Consider the following 20,960-nt stretch of genomic DNA (forward strand, 5'->3'; position numbering starts at 1 on the left):
TCTCTGGCTTCTCTGGAAATATGGGAAAAGCCAGCCCAACACTGAGACCCCTGCCTCTCCGGAAAAGCAGGGGTCCGGGCCCCTCATCCAGACCTGAAGGTCTGCAGGCCTCCAGAGGGCACCTAGGGGACCACACAACCCTGGGGCTTAGGCTCCCCAAGACCAGGGTTTGGCCCCATCCCCATTTGGTCCAGCTATTGGGGTACAGGATGGGCAAGCAGGCAACTCTCTTCTCCCTTGGAGGGTCTCAGGGCATTGGCCCTGCCCTTCCTTGAGTCCCCCACCCCTACCCGCTATGCCTCCTGGACAGACTTCCAGCTTGAGTGAGGCCCACCCAAGACACAGGAACTGCTTTGCCCAGGAGGGGGGTACCTGGCAGCTGGTGTGAGAGCTGCCCGACCTGGGGGCCCTATGGGAAGGATGCCTTGGTTTTGCCCAGGTTCCCTTCGAAGGACATAAACAGGCTTATTAGAAGGGCTGCTGCCTGAAGAGCCAGCGGGTGTCTTCAGTTCTGCTGCAGGGCTCCTCCTATCCCTTCCCACCTTTCCCCCTCACCTGGCCCCCAGCATTCCTGCCATGCTCTAGTCTCAGCCTCACCAGCTAAACCTCCCCATCTCCCGAGCTCTCCTGGTGAGTCCCAGGCCCAGCAAAGACACACAACAGAGGACAGAGGACGAGGGTCAGACTTTATTGTGAGCAGGATGGTAGGGAGTGGGGCTCAGGCCCAGCACAGCGGCTCTGAGACTGTCGGCCAGACTACCTTCCTCCTGTGTGTGCAGATGGGGCATTGGTGAGGGGGATGTGCTTAAGGCCTCCATGTGGTCAGACCTGCAGTGACCTGACAACACTGGCTCCACACGGCAGGACGCTTGGCACGGCACACAGCCTGGGACCTTCCTGTGACCTTCCACAAAGGGCAGGGACCTGGCTCCAGCCCAGCCCAGCCCAGCAGCCTCAGAGATGGACCTGGGGCAGGAGCCTTCACCCCTGCCCTGTGAATACATGACACCAACAGCCCAGGGGACCAGTGGGGTAGGAGGTGCAGCAGGAGCCTTACACAAACCTCATGAGGCCTGGGGTGCTCACGAGATGTTTAAACAAGAAAAGCAAAGCTCCTAAGGAACAGAATTCTACACAGAGAAAATCCTACTTCAGTTTTTAAAAAAGGAGACAAAATGTGTAGTCTGAATGTACAACACGGTCTGCTTTCGCTGGGGGGTTTTCAGAGAGGGAAGAGCGTGGGGCTGTTCTCTGCGCTGCCTGTAGACTCATCCTGGTCCTGCGGGAAGAGGGGACTCAGACCAGCCCGGGAAGTGGGGACTCAGACAAGCCCGGGAGCAGCCCCCCGCCGCCCCCTGCCATGCCCTCCCCTCCCCTTCACCTCTCAGCTGGAGTTCCTCTGGCGAACATTCTTGTCTTTGTCTTTGTCATTCAAGGGGTTCCCACTGCTTTTCCTAGGGGCAGAGGAGTCCTCAGGAAGACGAGACTGGGAGTCCCCACTCCTTCACCCCTGCACCCCCTCCCGGTGGATCGGGGTCCCAGCCCCTCCCCCACCCACCCACTCCCCAGCAGGGGACTTACAATGGAGCAGAGCCTATGTCTTCATCTGAGCAGAGCAGAGGCAGCCACATGCAAGAGAAGGGGCAGGCGTCAGGGGTTCCCCACACCAGACCCCTCACTGGGTGGCCCTGACCTACAGCACTCTGCCCTCAGCCGCCCCTGGGACAGGCACCCTCACATGGGCTGTCTAGGGTCTTGGTGGGTCTGGTACCCTGGAGCACCCCTGCAGGCAGGTGCCTGGCCCCGGATGCCCCACCAGGCAGCCCAGTGAGGAGGAGAGGAGAGGTCAGGTCTCATGGGCTGGAAGACTCCCTGCCAGGGAAGGGAGCGCATCCCCGCCGAGAGGCCCAGGGTCCCCCACCCAGGAGGGAGTGGAAGACTGTGGCACCGGCTCACCATCCAGGACCTCGTCTGGCTTCCGCCTCTTCTCGTAGATGAAGATGATGGTGACCAGCACAAGCACCTCGGCCACGATGCCCAGGAAGGGCCAGAGGGCAGCAAAGCGGTTGCGCACGCGCAACGTGATGGCTGCCTGGCTGGTGCCCTCCAAGTTGGTGCCGTTGCACACGTACTTGCCGGGGTCCTCCTTCAGGTCCACGTTGGGGATGTGCAGCTCTGTGCGGCTCTCTGAGGAGACCACGAAGAACTTGCTCTGGGTGCTGTTGGTGATGACCCGGTCCCCAGATTCGCTTTCCTTGTACCACAGCCAGTTGGTGACTGGCGGGAAGGAGTCCGATTTGCAGACCAGGATCACAGTCTCCCCCTCCGTGGCGTGCTCCGACTTCTTCACGGCCTTGATGCTGGGGGGTCCTGCGGGGAAGAGGGCAGTCTGGAGCCTGACCCCCAGCCAGAGATGGTGGTGGGGCTGCCTTGCCCCAGCCCCCAAGGTGGGATCTGCGCCTGCCCCCACTCCCCTTGGAGCCTACCCTTCACTTCCAGATCGGTGCGGCCCGCGTGCTCCGGAAGGAAGATGCAGGAGTACTGGCCTGAGCGGTCTTCTGAGTCCACCCTGCAAGCGGATGCAGGGAGCAGGGTGAAGTGGGCAGGTTCCCGGGGAGGAGGGACCACACCCAGGAGCCCCGGCCTGGCTGCAGTCCAAGCCCATGGCAGCTTCTGGAGCTGCTCCCTGTGGGTCGCAGGGCCCAGCGAGCCAGGAGTGGGGTAACCCAATCCACAGGAAGCAGGAAGGTTCTTGAAGGTGGTGGAGTCTGGCAGCCCGGGAACTTCCCTGGATCCTGGGCCTCAGCCATCTCCACACCCATCTGTATGGTGGCCCCACTTACTCATACTCTGTCTTCAGGTCAGGCAGGGCGTCCTCCTTCAGCACCTTGCCCCCCTTCACCCAGCGGTGGCCCACAATCTCAGTGGCACTGTGATTCAAGGCACAGGTGAGTCGTGTTTTGGAGCCATCATTGTCTATGTTCGTCCAGATCCTGCTCCCTAGGGAGCCAAGGAGAGATGTGAAAGGCATCAGGAAAATCCATCCGTCAGGAGAACCCATGGTGTCAGTCTGCCATGGGCCCCAGCCCCCTCCACAGGGGAAGGGAGGCCAGGGCTAGTCCCCAGAGTCCAGAAGCCCAAGGGCTTTGGAAGGTCCTCCCCTGGGATCTGGGGCGGGACTCTGGGAGAATGGTCTTCACTGGCCGGGCCGCAGGTCTGGGGGGAGCAGCAGCACCCACCTCATGCCAGAATAAGGACCAGGACAGTGAGTGCTGGGTCTGCCCCCTCTGGGCGGCCTGGTATACTCCCCCCTCCCCCAACCAAGGCAAGGCCACCATAAGGGTCAGGTGTGCTCAGGCCATGGTGCTGCAGCAGCCCAGCTGGATGTGCCTGCCTTCCAGGAGGCCACACCTGCCACCAAGCCTCCATGCAGAGTGTCCTGCCTGGACACTGGGGCGATGCCCAGCAGCCATTCCACTTCGTTTCCAGCCAGGCAAACCTCCCCATTTGTTACGACCTTCTCTTTAGGAACCAAAATGCGAAGCCACTTAGAACCAGATGGTCAGAAGCAGGTGGATGGTTCTGGAGAGGGGAACTGGGCTTGAGCTAGGGAAGGTCCCTCTGCAGTGACCAAGGCAGGACACTCCAGACCTCCAGGCATTCAGGGAGGAGCCAGGAGGCAGACCAGAAGAGAACCCCTCTTGGGGGTCGGGCTGTGCCTCCAGGTGCTGACCTTCAGCCATGTCCACACCACAGCCCTTTCCCAGCACTGGGAGCAGGCGTCCCGGGGACACTCCCGTCAGCCCCCTGGGATCCGTGGCTGAACAGGGCTCTCACTGTGCCTGGGGACAGTGGACTTTGTAATAAAGCTGGCTGCCAGGTCATCCACCAGGAGGTCTGTTTCTCTGGAACCATCACCCACACACACACCCCCGAGGTGTCCCTTGGGGAAGGCCATACTCCCAGGGTGGATGCGCAGAATAAGCCAGCCCAGGGGTCTCTGGCATAAAGCACAGCCCAGGGCTGCACTGGGACAGCTCAGCCAGCCAGAAAGCAGCCCAGGCCGCCATCCGGACTCCTGCTTCCTCAATGGGGTCACAGTGCCATCTGACAGCGCAGACAAAGCATTAGAAGCTGGTGGAGTGATTTGAGATGGTGAAAACTCCAACTGATGCCCAATACCCCAACCAGGGGCCATCCTAAGAGCACAACCTGCTCAGCCCCCCACTCCCCACTTCTGTCAACACTGACTCCCAGCCACCCAGGAGACTGGGTGGAACGAAGTGGAATGGCTGCTGGGCATCGCCCCAGTGTCCAGGCTTGAGGCTTGAATCCCAGGACAGACTTCACAGCTGGGCTGCCTTCGGCTTTAGGTCCTGGGTGGGCTGGCTGCAGGCTGATCCAGACCCCAGCTCTAGTTCTGGTTCGGGGGACACCAGCTTCCTTCAGGTGGAGGAGGGAGACCCAAGGGAGCCCGTGGACAAGACACTGGACGGCCCGGTGGGGTCTCTTTCTGAGCACCAGTCCTCACTGCCCCACCTCCAACCACCTGCTGGCTTTCTTTAAAAGAGGACAGGGTGTTTCAGAACACAGGCCAGCAGGGCTTGAAGCAAAGGAGGCCCCTTGGCAGCTCTGGGTGCCCTTGCCCCGGGACTCTCCCACAGCAGCACCTGCACATGTGCGCACACAGGTTGTGTAGGAGAATGCGCCTGGAAGGCCACAAGGCCCAGGGACAGGCCCACCTTCAAGTCTAACCACCCAGGGCAGCCCACAGGCAACTCAGCCCCCAGGCTAGGTGGTGACAGGAACAGGGGTGTGAGGCTGGATACCACCTCTGCGCCACTTTCGAAGGCTTGCCTCCAGTCACCCGTTTCTCTGTCAAGATTTCCCAAGATTGCAAAACCAGCAGCTCTGTGCAGAGCTGGGAGGTGAGTCAGGGCAGGAAGTGAGGCTGGCAGTCCCCATTCTCCCAGAGAAGGCCCTCGGACTCAAGGGTGCTAGGAAGGAGCTCAGGCAGGTATTATACAGGCCCCACCCTGCCTCCTGAGTGAGAAAAGAAGTGCCCTAGGCCACCTCCAGGTGGCAGCAAGGTGAGGCCTCAGCTTTCAGAGGGGCAGAGGCAGGGCCCCAGCCTCACCCAGGGCGTCTACAGGAGCCAGTGGGGCCAGAATCAACCAGGAGGGTCTCCCCAGCTGAGGCCCTGCAGGCCAACACCCCAAGCTTGGTCAGAGGGCTGCACACAGCAAGGGAGTCATCCTACCCCGAGTGATCTGCCCCATCCCGGTTGCCCATCAGCAGGGCTGGGTCCCTCCTGTGCGTGTGTGTGTGGGGTGCAGTGGATGCAGCCACCCAAGGCCACCACGAAGGATGTGACACCTGCGACACTGACAGTCACCAGGACAGGGCCACGAGGAAGGACGCCTCCCAGTGCCCCTCAGGAAGCACTGACGGGAAAAGCAAGCCTGACCCCCAGCCAGCCCAGCACCAGGAGGCCCGGGCAGCACCCCCAGGACTCACAGGGACCCCGGCAAGAAGCAGCAGAGCCCAGGAAGGGAGGGCGCCTGACCCTCCTCCTTTCCTGGCCATGTGACTGCAACCCACGTTCTCAAGTAAAGTCACCTTCATCTAAAAACAGCCACCCCTCCTCCGTGCCCACTCAGCAGCCGGGCCGGGCGCAGGGCCAGGCAGGCCTTGGTACACAGCCCAGAGGGAGCTCCTGGGACGAGGCAGACAGGAGACCACCTCTGGAAGGCCAGCCCGGGCTGCTCACCCCTCCACTGTGCTGGCGAGGGGCCAGTCCTTCGCTCAAGACCCAGACAGGGACCAGCGAGCAAGCCCCTGCCTGCCCACCAGCTGTGCCAGGACCAGGGGACCCTGCACATCTGGACGGCAGGTCCCTCCCAGCAGGAACACTGTCCTGGGGCCTCAGGTGACAGAAGGGCCGAAGAGGCCCCTGAGGCAAGTTTCTGGCTGACCTGGCCAGGAGAGGCAAAGACTTCCACGAACGCCCTCACCCCGGGCAGAAAAAGGACATGGGACCCAGACTTTTCGGTCTCTGCCAGAGTCCCTGGAAAAGGTGGAAAGTGAAAACGGAGGATGAGGCAGACACTGCCCCAGGACTGACCAGTCCTGACCACCCCACCCCTCACCCAGTACACGTGTGTGTGTGTGTGTGTGTGTGTGTGTGTGTGTGCGCGCACGCGCGCGCACGAGCGCACGAGCAGTCCACAGGGAAGGGTGATGGACTGCCGGAGGAATGGCCCTCTACAGAGGGCCACAAAGGGCCTCCTGCCCCACTGGCCAGTGAGGCCTGCACCTGGAGGGCGCTAGCTGCCAGGGCCTCACCCAGAGGTGGTCAATAAAGGGCCACTTTGATTATAAGGAAGAGGAAAGAGGTGGACTGAGATCTTGGATCTTAAAGTGGGTCAGGAGCAACCAGGGGAAGCTTCCCCAAAATGCAGGCCCTTCCACACCCTAAGGCAGCTGGCGCCCTGCTCAGAGCCCACCTGTTCCCGCCTCCCCTGGGGAAGAGACCCAGACCCTGTTGGTTTGCACTTTGTTCTCCGTGTGCCGGTCAGTATAAATCGTTAACCCAGAACCAACTGTGAAGCCTCGATCCACACAAGAAAAAAAAAAAAATCTGTCTTTCAGGCAAAGAGTCTGTGGGGCTTTCTCCAGGAAAGGCATGCCTTAATGTATTTTCAGGCGAGCATTCTCTAAATCCGACCTGCCCACCAAACAGGCTGCCTCTACCTTAAGGAAGCTTGGCAAACAGAGCCTCGTGTTGAAGAGTCTGTAAAAAACAGACGTCTGGGCCCCCCACACTTCCTGCTCTGAGTCGGGTGGCTCACGGTGACCTTGGAACACCTCCCCTCCCGGCCGGTGCCTCCACTCCTATCCCGGTAAAAATAGGAGGGTGGACCATCGCCACCTCCTCCTGGGCCCTGAAATCGGACAAAACTGGAGGAGGTGGAGTGTCGGCCTCCTCACAAAGGTTTAAGTGTTTCGGCGACCCCAGGGGTTGAGCGCACGATCAGAGTGAGACATGGGACCTAAATCCTGGCAAGAATGCGACAATCCCTCCGGCCGAAAAGCCGGCCCGCCTCAGGGGCCGTCACGTGCCGGGGAGCCGCGGGTCCCCTTGGGGACAAAAGCCCACCCACCTCCCGGATGACAGCCAGTGTCTGGGCGCCAGGGGTTCCCCTGAGCCCTACGCTCCAGCTCTCCGAGCTGGGAAGGCTCTTCATAAGATGCCTCGCGCAGATCTGCTTCAGCCCGGAGTCTCCCTCCCCACCCCTCCTCCCCGGGCCTGGGTCTCCCTCCACAAGCCGGGTTCTACTCCCCTGGGGTCTCCCACCCTCCCCCAAGCGGGGTCTCCCTCCCGGGTCCGAGGTTCCTCTCCCGCCCGGGCCGGGGTCTCCCTCGCCAGGCCGTGGATCCCCCTCTCGCAGAGGCCAGGATCTCCCCTTGAGCTGAAGGCGAGCTGCTCCCTGCCAGCTCGGACCACCGACAGGCTTCGCGCCCCCACCCCAAGGTCCTGACCTGCCCCGAAGCCACCCTGGGCACTCAGCAGCACGAGCCCCAACACCGCGATCTGACCGGCCGCCATATCCCGCCGTCCAGCCGTCCCCGCGCAACCGCTGCCCGCGGCACTATAAGAACCCGACAGTCGCCGGGCGCGCGCACGCAGGCAGCGTTGCGGGCGGGGCGCGTGCACGGTGAGTCGCCTACCACCTGCGCACGCGCACGGACGCATGTACGCACACTCCAGCCCCGGCCGACTCATTCGTTCTACGGAAGCCGAGTAGGCGGAGCCGTGTAATCACCCGGGTGAGCTACGCCCTGTGTCCAGGGGCGTGGTTACGTTGCTAAGAAACGGGGCGGGGCCTGGCAGGCTGGGCCGGGAGTCTCACCTCTTTCTGGCTTGATTTACGCTCCAAGTAGTTAAAATGCTCAATTTCTGTGTACTTTGCCCCAGTGCAAAAAACTAAAAAAAGCAGCGACGGAGGCGATGAGGATCACTGTGAACAGGTAGGCTATGTCCCCTGGGGTGAGATTGCCAGATTTAGCAAATACAAATAGCCCGACAGCAGTTACATTTGAATTCCAGGTGAAGGATGAGTAATTTCGTAGTGTAGGTGTTCAGTGCAGTGTATGCACACTGCTTTGCAAGGAAAGTATCATCATTTGTCCGAATTGAACGTAACTAGTCGTCCTGTATTTGGCTGGACTGCATACCCTGAGATGCCCGTGTTTTACAACAAATACTTTGCAAAATGACACACACACAAAACAGGGTATATAGTATATAGTCTTTGTGGCCTTGGATTAGGTAATTTCTTATGAATGTCACCAAAAGCACGAGCAAAAACAACAAAAAATTAGATATATTGGAATTCATCAAAATTAAAAACTTTGGGGGACTTTCCTGGTGGTCCAGTGGTTAAGACTCCGTGCATGGGCTCTAGGGCACGCTGGCTTCAGTATTTGCAGCTCTTGGGCTCTAGAGCACAGGCTCAGTGGTTGTGGTGCATGGGTTTTGTTGCCCTGAGACATGTGGGATTTTCCTGGATAAGGGATCAGGGATCAAACCCATTTCTCCTGCACCCGTAGGTAGATTCTTTACCACTGAGCCACATCAGGAAAGCCCTTAAAAACTTTTCTGTTTCAAAGTAGAAAGTGAAAAGACAATCCACCTGATGGAAGGAAATACTGGTAAAGCATATATGTGATAAGGGATTTGTACCTAGAATATATAAAGAACACTTACAACTCAACTTTTTTTTAACTCAACTTTTTTTAACTCAACTTTTTAAAAAGTTTAAATGAAGACAGATAACCCAATTACAAAATAGAGGATCTGAAAACACAGCTTTCAAAAAAAGACACCTAAATAGACAACATAAACACATGAGAAGGTGCTCAGGGGCGGGCAAGTGGAAACCACAGTGAGACACCACTTCACAGCCACTATAAGGTCAGGAAATAATGAGATAGGGAAAGTGGAGACCTGTGCAGGGCTGATGAGGAGGTGGAACGAACTGTGCTTCCATTCCTCAAAAGGAGATGAAGTGATAACTTAACCCAGCAATGCCAGTCCTAGGTGTGTGCCCAGGAGAACTGAAAACTCGCTACCACGTGGAGGGACCCTGAGAACACGATGCTCAGTAAGAGAAGCAGACACAGAAGGACACACAGGGTGTGATACCACTGAAGGGAAACGTCCAGAACAGGCCGATCCACAGACAGGGAGCAGGTTCCTGGTTGTCAGGGGCTAGGGGAGGAGATGGGAAGTGACTGCTGGAGGGGACGGGGCTTCCTTGTGGAGTGATGGATAGTTCTGGAATTAATTGCGGTAAAGTGTGCTCAACTCTGAATGTACCAAAACCCTTTATGCTCGAATGGGTGAATTGTATGGTAAGTGAATCATCTCAATTAAAAAATGGGGTGATGTGGATCAGGAGGCCTCTTGGAGGTGATGATGTTGGAGGTGACCCATGAATGAGGAGGGGGCAGCAGCCAGGGAAGGACTGAGCTGTGAGTCTCGGGGCAGCCTTGTGCGGGGGAGTGATGGTGGGTAGCTGGCTGGGGCCGAAGGAGGTGGGGGTGGTCAGCTGACAGAGCCTGGGCTGGAAGGGCGTGGTAGAGGAGCCTGGACTTGCTGATATGGAGGCGGTGAGGGAGGGGAGCCGAGGACCCTTCCTGCGGCCAGCAGGGCTGGGGCCTGGGACTGGCAGGCTCAGCGAGCCCGCAGGGAGCAGTATGGAGATGGACGTGCTGGATGAAGGAGGCAGGCTGCCAGCTGGCCTCAAAACACCTCCAGGCCCCTACAGAACTCTGGGCCCCCTGCCCACCCGGAGTGGGGCTGAGGAGATCTCCGGGCTGCCAGGAAGGCTCTGTGTTAATCGAACAAAGCAGCGGCTCCCTGCAGACCTGGCTGTCCTGCACCCACCGGACCCCCTCTTTGCCAGTTCAGGATGGTGGTCTCTGTCCCCTTTTGCTTCCAAGAAGAGTTTTTTCAGGATCACCCCGGAAAAGGTGGCCAGATTTAGCAAATAAAAACAGAGGACTCCGAGTTACACTGGAATTTCAGATCTTCCAAAAATCACGAATTATTCAGTATAAGTATATCCCACGCACTGTCTGGTTTATACTTATATTAAAAATGATCTGTTGTCTGTCAGAAGTTCAGATTTCACTGCAGCCCTGTATTCCATGGGCCCTTTGTGATGCCGGACCTCGGAAGCTGTAAGGGCAGAGAGCAGTAGCTGGAGACCTAACCGCTGGACCACAGGGGCCAGCAGTGCGGGGCTGGGTTCTGAGTCCTTGCCTGCCTGACCAGGACGCAAAAGGTAAAGAGTAAAGTCCAAAGTTTATTGAAAATAAAAGTCCCTGTGGAAAGATGCAGGGGCAAATTCAGAGAGAGAGTCATTCCTTTGGGAAGTATTTAATTCCTTTATGAGTAGTGTTAATCTCTCAGTCATGTCCAACTCTTTGCGACCCTAAAGAATGTAGCCCACCAGGCTCCTCTATCCGTGGGATTTCCCTGGGAAGAATACTGGAGTGGGTTGCTATTTCCTCCTCCACGGAATCTTCCTGACCCAGGGATTGAACCTGGGTCTCCTGCATTGCAGGCAGATTCTTTACTGACTGAGTCAGGGAAGGGTGCAGTTTTCCAGATCTTTGTCTTCTTTTTGGCCAATTGTATTGTTTTGACCCCCTGGCTAATTTGCCTCTGGACCCTCCCCTGGGTGCACAGGCACCCCTCAGTTAAGATGGATCTCATAGCAGAGGCTCATGGGAGGGGGTAACAGGACTCCAATACTTTGGCCACCTGATGAGAAGAGATGACCAATTGGAAAAGACCCTGAAGCTGGGAAAGATTGAGGGCAAAAGGAGTACAGGACAGCAGAGGATGAGATGGTTAGATAGCATCACCGACTCAATGGACATGAACTTGAGCACTCCAGAAGACAGTAAAGAACGGGAAGCCTGGTGTGCTGCATGGGGTTGCATGGGGTTGCAAAGAGTTGGACACGACTTAGCGACTGAACAACAAACTACTCATTATGGGCTGGCGTCCCCTACCTTTCTGACCCCATGAAGGTTTCGCCCATGTCTAGTGTCTTCTTTGCTCCAAGAATGGGAAGTGTGTGACCTCCTGACCCTTTATTAATAACAGCCTAGTCCCAATCTGTTCCTGCCATAAAAATGCCCGCTATCTGGTTATTTACCCCATCCCTGTTGCTGTGTGTATGTTTTTTAATTTTCATTTATTACTTTTGGCTTCACTGGGTCGTCATCGCTGCTTGGGCTTTCTCTAGTTGTGTGGAGTGGCGGCTACTCTCAAGTTGTGCTGCACGAGCTTCTCATTGCAGTTGCTTTTATTGTGGAGCATGGGCTCCAGAGCACATGGGCTTCAATAGTTACGGTGCATGGGCTTAGTCACTCTGAGGTATGTGGGATCTTCCCAGACCAGGGATTGAACCCCTGTCTCCTGCACCGGCAGACAGATTCTTTACCACTGAGTCACCAGGGAAGCCCTCCATTAGTTGGTTTTTATGGAAAGGAGTCAGTCATGAATATGTTGTCCTGGAGCCCGTTTGTCTCCTGCTTCAGGAAATGTAATCAGGGGGCTGGTGATGCATGGACTCCTGGAGCTCATCTCCTTACCCCGGGATGTGTGAACAGAAGGCCAGCTGTAAATACCTAGCTTGGGGCCCATCTGTCTCCTGACTCACTCTGACCCCATCTGTCAAAGCAGCCGGTCTGGTCACCCTCTGTAACTAACTCCCCTGGCCCCCTGGTCACTCTCTGCCCTCGTGGGCACCTCGTGCTCCACGCTGGCCGTGCGTGCAGGCAGGGCCAGGCAGCCTGGCCTGGGCTTGCTGCCATGCTCTGGTCGGCACTCAGCCGGTGCCCCTAACTGGCCATGGGAGGGTTAGATCCTCCCTGGATCCCCATTCTTCCCTGGCCTCTGGAGGCCTGAGGGCTCACTGGGAGGGGCCCAGAGACCCACAAACAGAAGGACAAGGGGAGCAGCCCCCCACCTCTGCAGTGTGCACAGACAGGCCTCCGCTACCTTCAGCCAGATAGAGAGAAGCTAGCGCCAAACCCCGCCCTGGGGCCTGGCCGTACTGACCCTCGGGCCTTGTAGCCCTCACCTCCCCCACGGCTTGGCTCCAGCCTCGCTGGCCCTGCTCCCGCCCTGAGTTCTGCCTGGGCAGTGTCTGCTGCCGCCAGGCATGCCTTCCCAGGTCACTGCCTCGCTCCTTCCCACGTCGCCCTGGCCGCTCCCAGAGTTCTGGCCCTGGGCCCCCCGACTTGGGACCCCAGCCTCTGTCCAGTTTGCTTTGTTTGCAGTTTGGTTTGTTTGCTTTCTACTTTTTCCTACAAAACCTTTCAAACTCACAGATAAGGGGAGAGAAAGCAGGATGAGTTATCATTTATCACACCCATCTCTCTGTCCAGCTTAAGGATTTATGTGCATTTTTCTGTGAGGGTGGGGTTTGAAATCCAACCCTCCCTCTGCTGGGGTGTGGATTTTATCCTCAGGGCACTCAGGAGCCCTGGGAGGGATCTGAGTGAAGGAGGGACTCTCCTGCTGTTAGACTGATCTGGGTCTCTGGTACGGGGGCTGGGTATGGGCAGGTTAGGAGTGGAATTTAGGGAGGACAGGATGGTACAGTGGGTTCAGTGGTTGCTTCCAGACCTGAGAATGGGGCCTTATTTGAAAAACATCTTTGCGGATGTAACTGTTAATTAAAGGTCTTCACATAAGGTCATTTTGGGTTAGAGTGGCCCTGCATCCAATGACCAGTGTCCTTGAGGAGACAGAAGAAGAAGGGCTTCCCTGGGGGTCCAGTGGATAAGAGTCCGCCTGCCAATGAGGAGATACAGGTTCAATCCCTGGTCCGGGAATATTCCACATGCCTCAGAGCAACTAAGCCCATGCGCGTAGAGCCTGTGTTCTGCAGCAAGAGAATCCACCTCAACCAGAGAGTAGCCCCTACTCGATGCAACTAGAGAAAGCCTATGTAAAGCAGTGAAGACCCAGTAAGGCCAAAAATAAAAGTAAATAAATAAATCTTAAAAAAAAAAAAAAGGAAAGGCCATGTGAAGATGGAGGGACAGACTGGGGTGATGTGGCCACAAGCCCAGGATGCCTGGAGCCCCCAGGAGCTAGAAGAGGCAGAAAGGACCCTCCCAAGAGCATGGTTTCTGCTGTGTGAAAGGCCTAATTGGTCATGCTTTGTCTGAGCAGCTCCAGGAGCTGGTACAGGGGGTCCGGTGGTTGATCCCTCTAGCGCTGGGGTTGACTAAAGTGTGCAGTGGGCTGCCCAGTTTGGGGGAACACCAGGCTGGGAGCCTGGGAGGCTCCCTGCAGGAGTGAGTCCTGGCCCTGGACACGCCCCACAAGCCAGCCTGGCTCTGGCTTTAAGGTCGGTGTGTGTGGGAGGAGGGGGACACATGAAGGGGAGGTTTATAGGCACCGCCGTCCTCTCACCTCTGTCGTCCCTGGAAAAGTGACAGAGGACAACCCCAAATGAACCCGGGGTTGTGATGGGGTGGCCCGGGGCTAGTGATCTTTCCTAGGGGGCAAGTCCCATGGGTGAAGCAGGACAAAGCAAAAATGAAAGCTTCTGAGAGTGAGAGTGGGTCCAGCCTCCCCAGCCAAGATTGCAGGTAATTCAGACTCTTGTCCTACACAGTCATGGCTTGCCCTGTCCTGACCACCTGGGAGGCTGTTGTCAACGAAAGACCTCCCCGGGCCGCAAGGGGGCCGAGCTTCAAGGTGTGCTGGTGTTTCCAGGTTTCCTCGGCCTGTTTGCTGATATGTCATCCTGAAATAAGGAGAGGGGTCTTTGTTTCTCAGGTTTGTTTTGCGACGTCCTCAAAAGGCAGAGGAGTCTGGGGACAGCAACCCCTGCACCCCGCACCGCCCAGCTACCTGGATTCCCAGTCAAGACTTTGGCCACGTTTGCCTCCCCCACCCCTGCTTCTGTCTCTCCCTCCCTGTCTCTCTATCTGTCTCTCCATCTCTCCCTGTCTCTCTGTCTCTTTATCTTTCTTTGTCTATCTCTCCATCTCTGTGTCTCTATTTCTGTCTCTCCCTCCCTGTCTGCTGTCTCTTCACTCTCTTTTTTCTGTCTGTGCCCCATCTCTCTGTCTCTGTGTCTCTCACATTTTCCCTGCAGAACCATTTTGGAGTAAGGACAGGCACCAGCTTCACCCTAGGAACAAAGCAGGGGCCTGGGGTCCATAGGCCCCTCTGAGGTCCGTGTGGGATCCTCCCTGCAGTCTAGTACCCCAAAGACTGACCTCAGCCTTCCTTCATGGCAGTTGTTCCCAGCTCCAGGGCCAGCCGGGGCCTGACTGTGTCGAGCTGCCCTGTTGCCATCTGGGCCCAGGTTCTGGGACAGATACAGCTGCTGCTCCAAGGGCTGGGTGTGGGGCTTGTTTGTGGGGCTTGTTTCAGGAAAGTCTTTCTCTGCAGGGTCCCTCCCCCCACCCCAGCTGTCCAGCTGAGAACAGAGCCCCTGGTCTAGCCCTCTGCCCACCTGGCAGTGGTGCCTCAGTCCCCCAGCGCCTCCTGCTGCAGCTGCCTCACCCCCTCTCCCAACCCTTGAAACCCCTGGGCTCCCATCACTGGGGGTGGGGTAGGGCCTAGCTGCACGGGAAGGAACCTCTGTGGAGACAGATAAGCTTCCTCCCACCAGGGTGCTGGGCTTCCAAACACTACCCACCTCCACTGATCTCCGTCCTGCTGGAGTCACTCCAAGTCCCTGCCCAGGACAATGGAGATCCCTAAAACCACAGCTCCCGTGGCCCTGGTGGGGGTGCAGTGCTGAAATTCCTCTGTCAACTACAAAATGTAGTCACCACCTGAAAATAGAGAGTTGTGTTATTTTATTTGGTGCAAATGTTAGGACTTCAAGCCAGGGAGGTAGCGTCTCAGGTAGCATGGAGGAGGCCAGGGAAGGAGTCAGGATTATAGGAGTTTGCCACAATGGGGGCAGGCAGTCAGCACCTCAAAGGATTACTGTTAATTAAGGAAAATCAGATACCTCAAGGAATTTAATGCTCGCTCTTCTCCATATGAGAAGATGCAAGAGTCTGGGATTATTGACATCATTCCTTTCATGCATCTCAGCTACCTGGGGGCAGCATCCTGTCCTTTTGATTTCTCACATGCCCCCTCCTGCAGCTCCTCAGCAGTCACCAAAGGGGCTGGCGGCATCTCCTGGATCTGAGTCGCAGGCCTTGTTTCCCTTTTGGGAACCTCGTTCACATTTGGAGGTCCGAAATCACTGAGGGATATTACATCCTTGGTTGTTGATGCCTCAGGCCAACTGCAGGATAGTGGTGGCCAGACGGAGCAGCCATGGACCCACAGCAGCCAAGGGTACAGGGACAGCCCATGTGTCCATGGATGGATAAATGGGACAGATAGCACGTGGTCCCTCCACACCCCGGAGCATCCCTCAGCCCTGAAAGAGAAGCCCTGACACTTGCTACCACGTGGACGGACCCTGAGAACATGATGCTCAGTGAGAGAAGCAGACACAGAAGGGCATGCAGGGTGTGATTCCACTGATGGGAAACATCTAGAACAGGCAGGGACCATGCACAGGGCCATTCGTGTCGGCCCAGGAGGTGGGAATGTCGCTATTCTCTGCGGGGGCTTCAGCTTTTCTGCAGGCTAGAGAATGCACACAGGAAAGGCTGGTGCGTCCTATGGGCTCAGGCTCTTGGCCCTCTCCCTCTACAGGTGGGCAAGCATGGCATTCATCTTGCAAAGTCCCAAACCTTTGAAGACAATCGACATCCATCCATCCATATTGGGGCTCCCCCACCCTGGACTGCTGATATGGGGGGGGGTCACCCTCTGTGGGATGTCCTGGGTATTGCAGGGTGTGGAGCCACACCACCTGCTCAATGCCAGATTTCCAAGTCCTGGGGACCACAGATGTCTCTGGGGCAGAATCACCCCCAGTGAGACCCCCTGGTCTATGGGAGAGAATAGATGTGAGGGGGTGCGTGATGGAACCCCCATGGAATGGCATGGATGGCCCACTTCTCCCTCCGCCCCACACTTGGCCAGGTGGGAGCACTGCCACACTCAGTGTTGAGGGGAGGACTAGACACAGCCCAGAAACCTTGGGGGGTACAGCAGACAGGACCCACTTCAGGAATGGGAACCTGGAGGTAGGAACCTTGCTGGGGTGGAGGCTTGGGGGATCCTGTTGTGTTGACCTGGGCACTGAGTACAGTGGTGTTTTGTTTGCCTGGGGTATTTGTCAAGCATCCAGCGATCCTCCAATGCCCAGAGGACACCATCATGCAGTTTTAATTCAGTTCTGACCCTCTCTGCCTGGAGTCAGTGCAGAACCCACAGCTTAAGGGCTCAGTCCACAACCCTGTCCCCTTCTCATACCAGTCCCGAGTCCTCTGTGACCCCTGAACTTCTTACCGTCCAACTAGCTGTGTGTCATGGTTCCTGCCACCCCTCTCCCTGGGTCTGACCAATTTGTTACAGCAAACAAATGGGACCTAATTTAACTTAAAAGCTTTTGCACAGCAAAGGAAACTACCAACAAAACAAAAAGAGAGCCCACAGGATGGGAGAAAATATTTGCAGATGAAGTGACCCACAGGGATTAATCTCCAAAATATACAAACAGCTCATGAAGCTCAGTATCAAAAAAAAAAAAAAAACTAATCAAAAAAACAAGAAGACCTAAACAGACATTTCTCCAAAGAAGACAGACAGATGGTCAATAGGTACATGAAAAGATGCTCAACATTACTAATTATCAGAGAAATGTAAATCAAAACTACAGTGAAATATCACCTCACACCAGTCAGAATGACCATTGTTCAAACATCTAAGAATTACAAATGCTGGAGAGGGTGTGGAGAAAAGGGAACCCTTTGTCCCAGAGTTTTAGGTACAAAGGGCTTCTAGCCTGGTCCCTCCTGTCCTGGATGTGAACTCAGGTGGTTGAAAGAGGCTCATTAGGAGGGTTTTAGGAGCCGTGTGCCAGGACAGGATTCAGCAGTTTGGTTTGTGGAAAATCACCAGCTGTTGTGACCTGGGTGCGTTCTGTATATAGGTGACACCTCCATAAACAGTTAAAGGTTAACAAGGCACTTGCCCCTGCAGACCCATCAATCTTGGGTTGGGTTATCCAGTCCTGAGAGAACATCAGAGAAAAAATAGCTCCGTGGAAGGATGCTCTCCAAAACCCCTGACCTGTGCCCCCACCCCCGACTTCCCAGGCCATTGAAAGAGGCACAGCCCAGGGGGATCCCAGAGAGGCCTGAATATCACAGGGGACCCTGAAAAGTCCTGGGGCTGAGAGGATGTCAGGGAACCCAAGGAGAGGTGAATATGGGCTTCGGTTGATAATAACATATCAAGATTAGTTCATTGATTGTGACAGCTTCCCTGGTGGCTCAGATTGTAAAGAATCTGCCTGCCAGTGCGGGAGACATGAGTTTGATCTGATCCCTGTGTTTCAGGAAGGGGGACCCCTTCCAGGGCCCGAAACTGGACTCTTGTCTAACATGTGGAAATGAATTGTCTGAGGAGACACATGTGCTGACAAAGCAAGAGATTTTATTGGGAAAGGCACCCGAATGGAGAGCAGTAGGGTAAGGGAACCCAGAACAGCTCTGACATGTGGCTTGCAGTCTCGGGTTTTATGGTGATGGGATTATTTTCCGGGTTGTCTTTAGCCAATCATTCTGAGTCAGAGCCCTTCCTGGTGGTGCACGCCTTGTTCAACTAAGATGGATGCCAGATAGAAGGATTCTGGGAGGTGGTCGGACATGTGGTGTCTCGTTTTGACCTTTCCCAAACTCTTCTGGTTGGTGGAGACTTATTAGTTCCATGTTCCTTACCAGGACCTCCTGTTGTAAAACAACTCAGATGGAAATGGTTACTATGGTGCCTGGCCAGGCTGGGCAGTTTCAATCAGTGTGCTTCCCCTAACACCTGGATTGGGAAGATCCCCTGGAGGAGAAAATGGTAACCCACTCCAGTATTCTTGCCTGGGAAATTCCATGGATGGAGGAACCTGGTGGGCTACAGTCCATGGGGTCATAAAGAGTCAGACACGACAGAGCACCAGGCGCATCATAATAAGAATCTCGTCAACTGAAGGGGAAGGAACACTTGGAGACTTGGTACTCTCTTCATTGTTTTCTGTAAATATAAAACTGTTCTAGGGACTTCTCTGGTTGTCTAGTGGCTAGACTGCACGCTCCCAATGCAGGGAACACGGGTTTGATCCCTGATGGGAGAACTGAAATCCTGCATGCTGCATGGCACGCCCCCCCAAAAAAGACAGATAAAAGAACCTTTAGCAATTTAAAAAAGAAAAATGAGTTGAGTAGATTCCTTCTCCTTTTTGTCCTTCCTTTTCTCTGGCTCTGAAATAAAGACATAAGCGTTTCCCAAAGCGTCTTACCACCTTGCAGGAGGCCTGGGACTCACAGTGCTCAGAAGACAGGAAATTCTGCCGCATCACCAGAAGAGAAAAGCTATTGCCTTGTGATGGGCAAACTCACCTTCTGGGCTGCCTGACCAGCGGCCTTTCCTGCTCAGAACACCCTTGGATGAGCACAGAAGGTGCTGCCAGAGACCGTTGCTTCCTGGGAAAAATGTTTCGATGGAGGAGGAGAGATGATTTTCTCTCCTGAGCGAGACAAGCCTGCAAGAAGTGAGGGATCTTCTGGGGTCGGTGGTGCAGATTCCACAGGGCTTGGGTTGCTCATGTGCATGTCTTGCTGTCAGAGCAGCAAACCCTTGATCGAGATATGTGCATTTCCTTGTGTGGGAGGGAGGGAGGGAGAGATGGGCCTGAGTAAGTCCTGCGACCCAGCCTTGGCCCCCCAGGGCAGTCTGAGGGCTCCTCGGGGAGGCTGCCACCTCCATGAGATGCACCAGCAACAAAGCCAAATGGACAGATGGACAGATGGACAGTGGAGGAAGAAGCAAGCACTTCAGCTGCTCCTGGGAGAAACCTGCGTGGCGGGAGTTGGGTAGGGGTAGGGGTGGGGGGCTGGGGGGGGCAGGCACCTAGGTGTCTGGTGTGCGGTTATTTCAGTGTGGCTGTTTGAGCGTTTTCATAATAAAAGCAGAAGATTCTACCAGAAAATATGGGTTTTCTCACACTGTTCCACACAGAGTCTGTCACCACATGGTCCAGCAATTTCTCTCTGCCTCATCAGAGCACACTCAGGAGAACTAAAAACACATCCACATATGCCTTGGCACCCGTGGCCACAGTAGCCATGGTGGAAGCAAGCTAGGTGTCCATGGAGCAGACATACACACACGTGTCCCCCACACATGGGGCATCCCTCAGCTCTGAAGAAGAGAGAAGCCCTGACGCTCGCTACCACGTGGAGGGACCCTGAGAACACGAGCTTAGTGAGAGAAGCAGACACAGAAGGACACGAAGGGTGTGATTCCACTGATGGGAAACGTCCAGAACAGGCTGATCTACAGACACAGAGAGTGGGTTCCTGGTTGTCAGGGGCCGGGGAGGAGGTGGTGTTGCTTTTGGGGTGCTGAAAAGTTCTGGAACTAGATAGAGGTGCTGGATGCACAACCCTGGGAATGCACTGAAAACCCCTGAATTACACACTGTTTAAAAGGGTGAATTGCATGGCATGTGAATTATATCTCAATAAAGACAAACTAAGATCATGGCATCCGGTCCCATCACTTCCTGGCAAATAGATGGGGAAACAATGGAAACAGTGACAGACTATTTTCTTGGGCTCCAAAATCACTGCAGATGGTGACTGCAGTCATGAAATTAAAAGATGCTTGCTTCTTGGAAGAAAAGCTATGACCAACCTAGACAGCCTATTCAAAAGCAGAGACATTACTTCGCTGACAAACGTCTGTATAGTCAAAGCTGTGGTTTTTCCAGTAGTCATGTATGGATGTGAGAGTTGGACCATAAAGGAAGCTGAGTGCTGAAGTATTGATGCTTTTGAACTGTGCTGTTGGAGAAGACTCTTGAGAGTCCCTTGGACTGCAAGGAGATCAAAGCAGTCAATCCTAAAGGAAATCAGTCCTGAATATTCATTGGAAGGACTGATGCCAGAGCTAAAGCTCTGACACTTTGGCCACCTGATGCAAAGAACTGACTCATTGCAAAAGACCCTGATGCTAGGAAAGAGGGAGAAGGCAATGGCACCCCACTCCGGTACTCTTGCCTGGAGAATCCTATGGGTGGAGGAGCCTGGTAGGCTGGAGTCCATGGGGTCGCTAAGAGTCAGACACAACTGAGCGACTTCACTTTCACTTTTCACTTTTGTGCATTGGAGAAGGAAATGGCAACCCACTCCAGTATTCTTGCCTGGAGAATCCCAGGGACGGCGGAGCCTGGTGGGCTGCCGTCTATGGGGTCGCACAGAGTCGGACACGACTGAAGTGACTTAGCAGCAGCAGCAGCAGCAGCAGCTAGGAAAGACTGAAGGCAGGAGGAGATGGGGATGACAAAGGATGAGATGGTAGGGTTGTATCACTGACTCGATGGACATGAGTTTGAGCAAGCTCCAGGAGTTGGTGATGGACAGGGAAGCCTGGTGTGCTACAGTGCATGGGGTTGCAAAGAGTTGGACACAACTGAGTGACTGAACTGAAAGATGGTGGTGGTTGATGGTTTAGCTGCTAAGGCATGACTGACTCTTGTGACACCATTGATTGTAGCCCACCAGGCTTTTCTGTCCATGGGATTCTCCCAGCAAGAATACTGGAGTGGGTTATCATGCCCTCCTCCAGGGGACCTTCCCAGCCCAGGAATGGAACCCGGGTCTCCTACATTGCAGGCAAATTCTGAGCCAGCAGAGAAGCCCACTAAACACAGAACCAAAGTCAAAAAGATAAGGAAGGAGATTCGGGGGCCTTTTCTCCATTTCTCCCTTTGGCCCCCAGT

General features: G+C 55.4%; 1 protein-coding gene and 1 long non-coding RNA gene across 3 annotated transcripts; one reads left to right on the top strand and one right to left on the bottom strand.

Moving 5' to 3' along the window:
• Positions 1 to 665: 665 nt before the first annotated feature.
• Positions 666 to 7,784, bottom strand: BSG (basigin (Ok blood group)). 2 transcript variants are annotated; one of them, XM_027546705.1, is made up of 7 exons: positions 7,543 to 7,784; positions 2,844 to 3,000; positions 2,487 to 2,569; positions 1,957 to 2,370; positions 1,582 to 1,606; positions 1,382 to 1,454; positions 666 to 1,279 (listed from the first exon to the last, which is right to left on the bottom strand). In XM_027546705.1, the coding sequence occupies exons 1-6, from the start codon at positions 7,754 to 7,756 to the stop codon at positions 1,385 to 1,387; spliced, it is 963 nt and encodes a 320-aa protein (XP_027402506.1). In that variant the 5' UTR covers positions 7,757 to 7,784; the 3' UTR covers positions 666 to 1,279; positions 1,382 to 1,384. The 2 variants fall into 2 exon arrangements, 1 of the variants encoding a protein (XP_027402506.1); XR_003511841.1 differs by having other exon boundaries at positions 1,582 to 2,370.
• A 10,273-nt stretch (positions 7,785 to 18,057) lies between these two features.
• Positions 18,058 to 19,723, top strand: LOC113895456. Its single transcript, XR_003511842.1, has 2 exons — positions 18,058 to 18,192; positions 18,450 to 19,723. It is a non-coding gene; the product is annotated as an uncharacterized LOC113895456 (long non-coding RNA).
• The last annotated feature ends 1,237 nt before the right edge of the window (positions 19,724 to 20,960 follow it).

The sequence above is a fragment of the Bos indicus x Bos taurus genome, chromosome 7 (assembly GCF_003369695.1).
Source record: "Bos indicus x Bos taurus breed Angus x Brahman F1 hybrid chromosome 7, Bos_hybrid_MaternalHap_v2.0, whole genome shotgun sequence".
Lineage (NCBI taxonomy): Eukaryota > Metazoa > Chordata > Mammalia > Artiodactyla > Bovidae > Bos > Bos indicus x Bos taurus.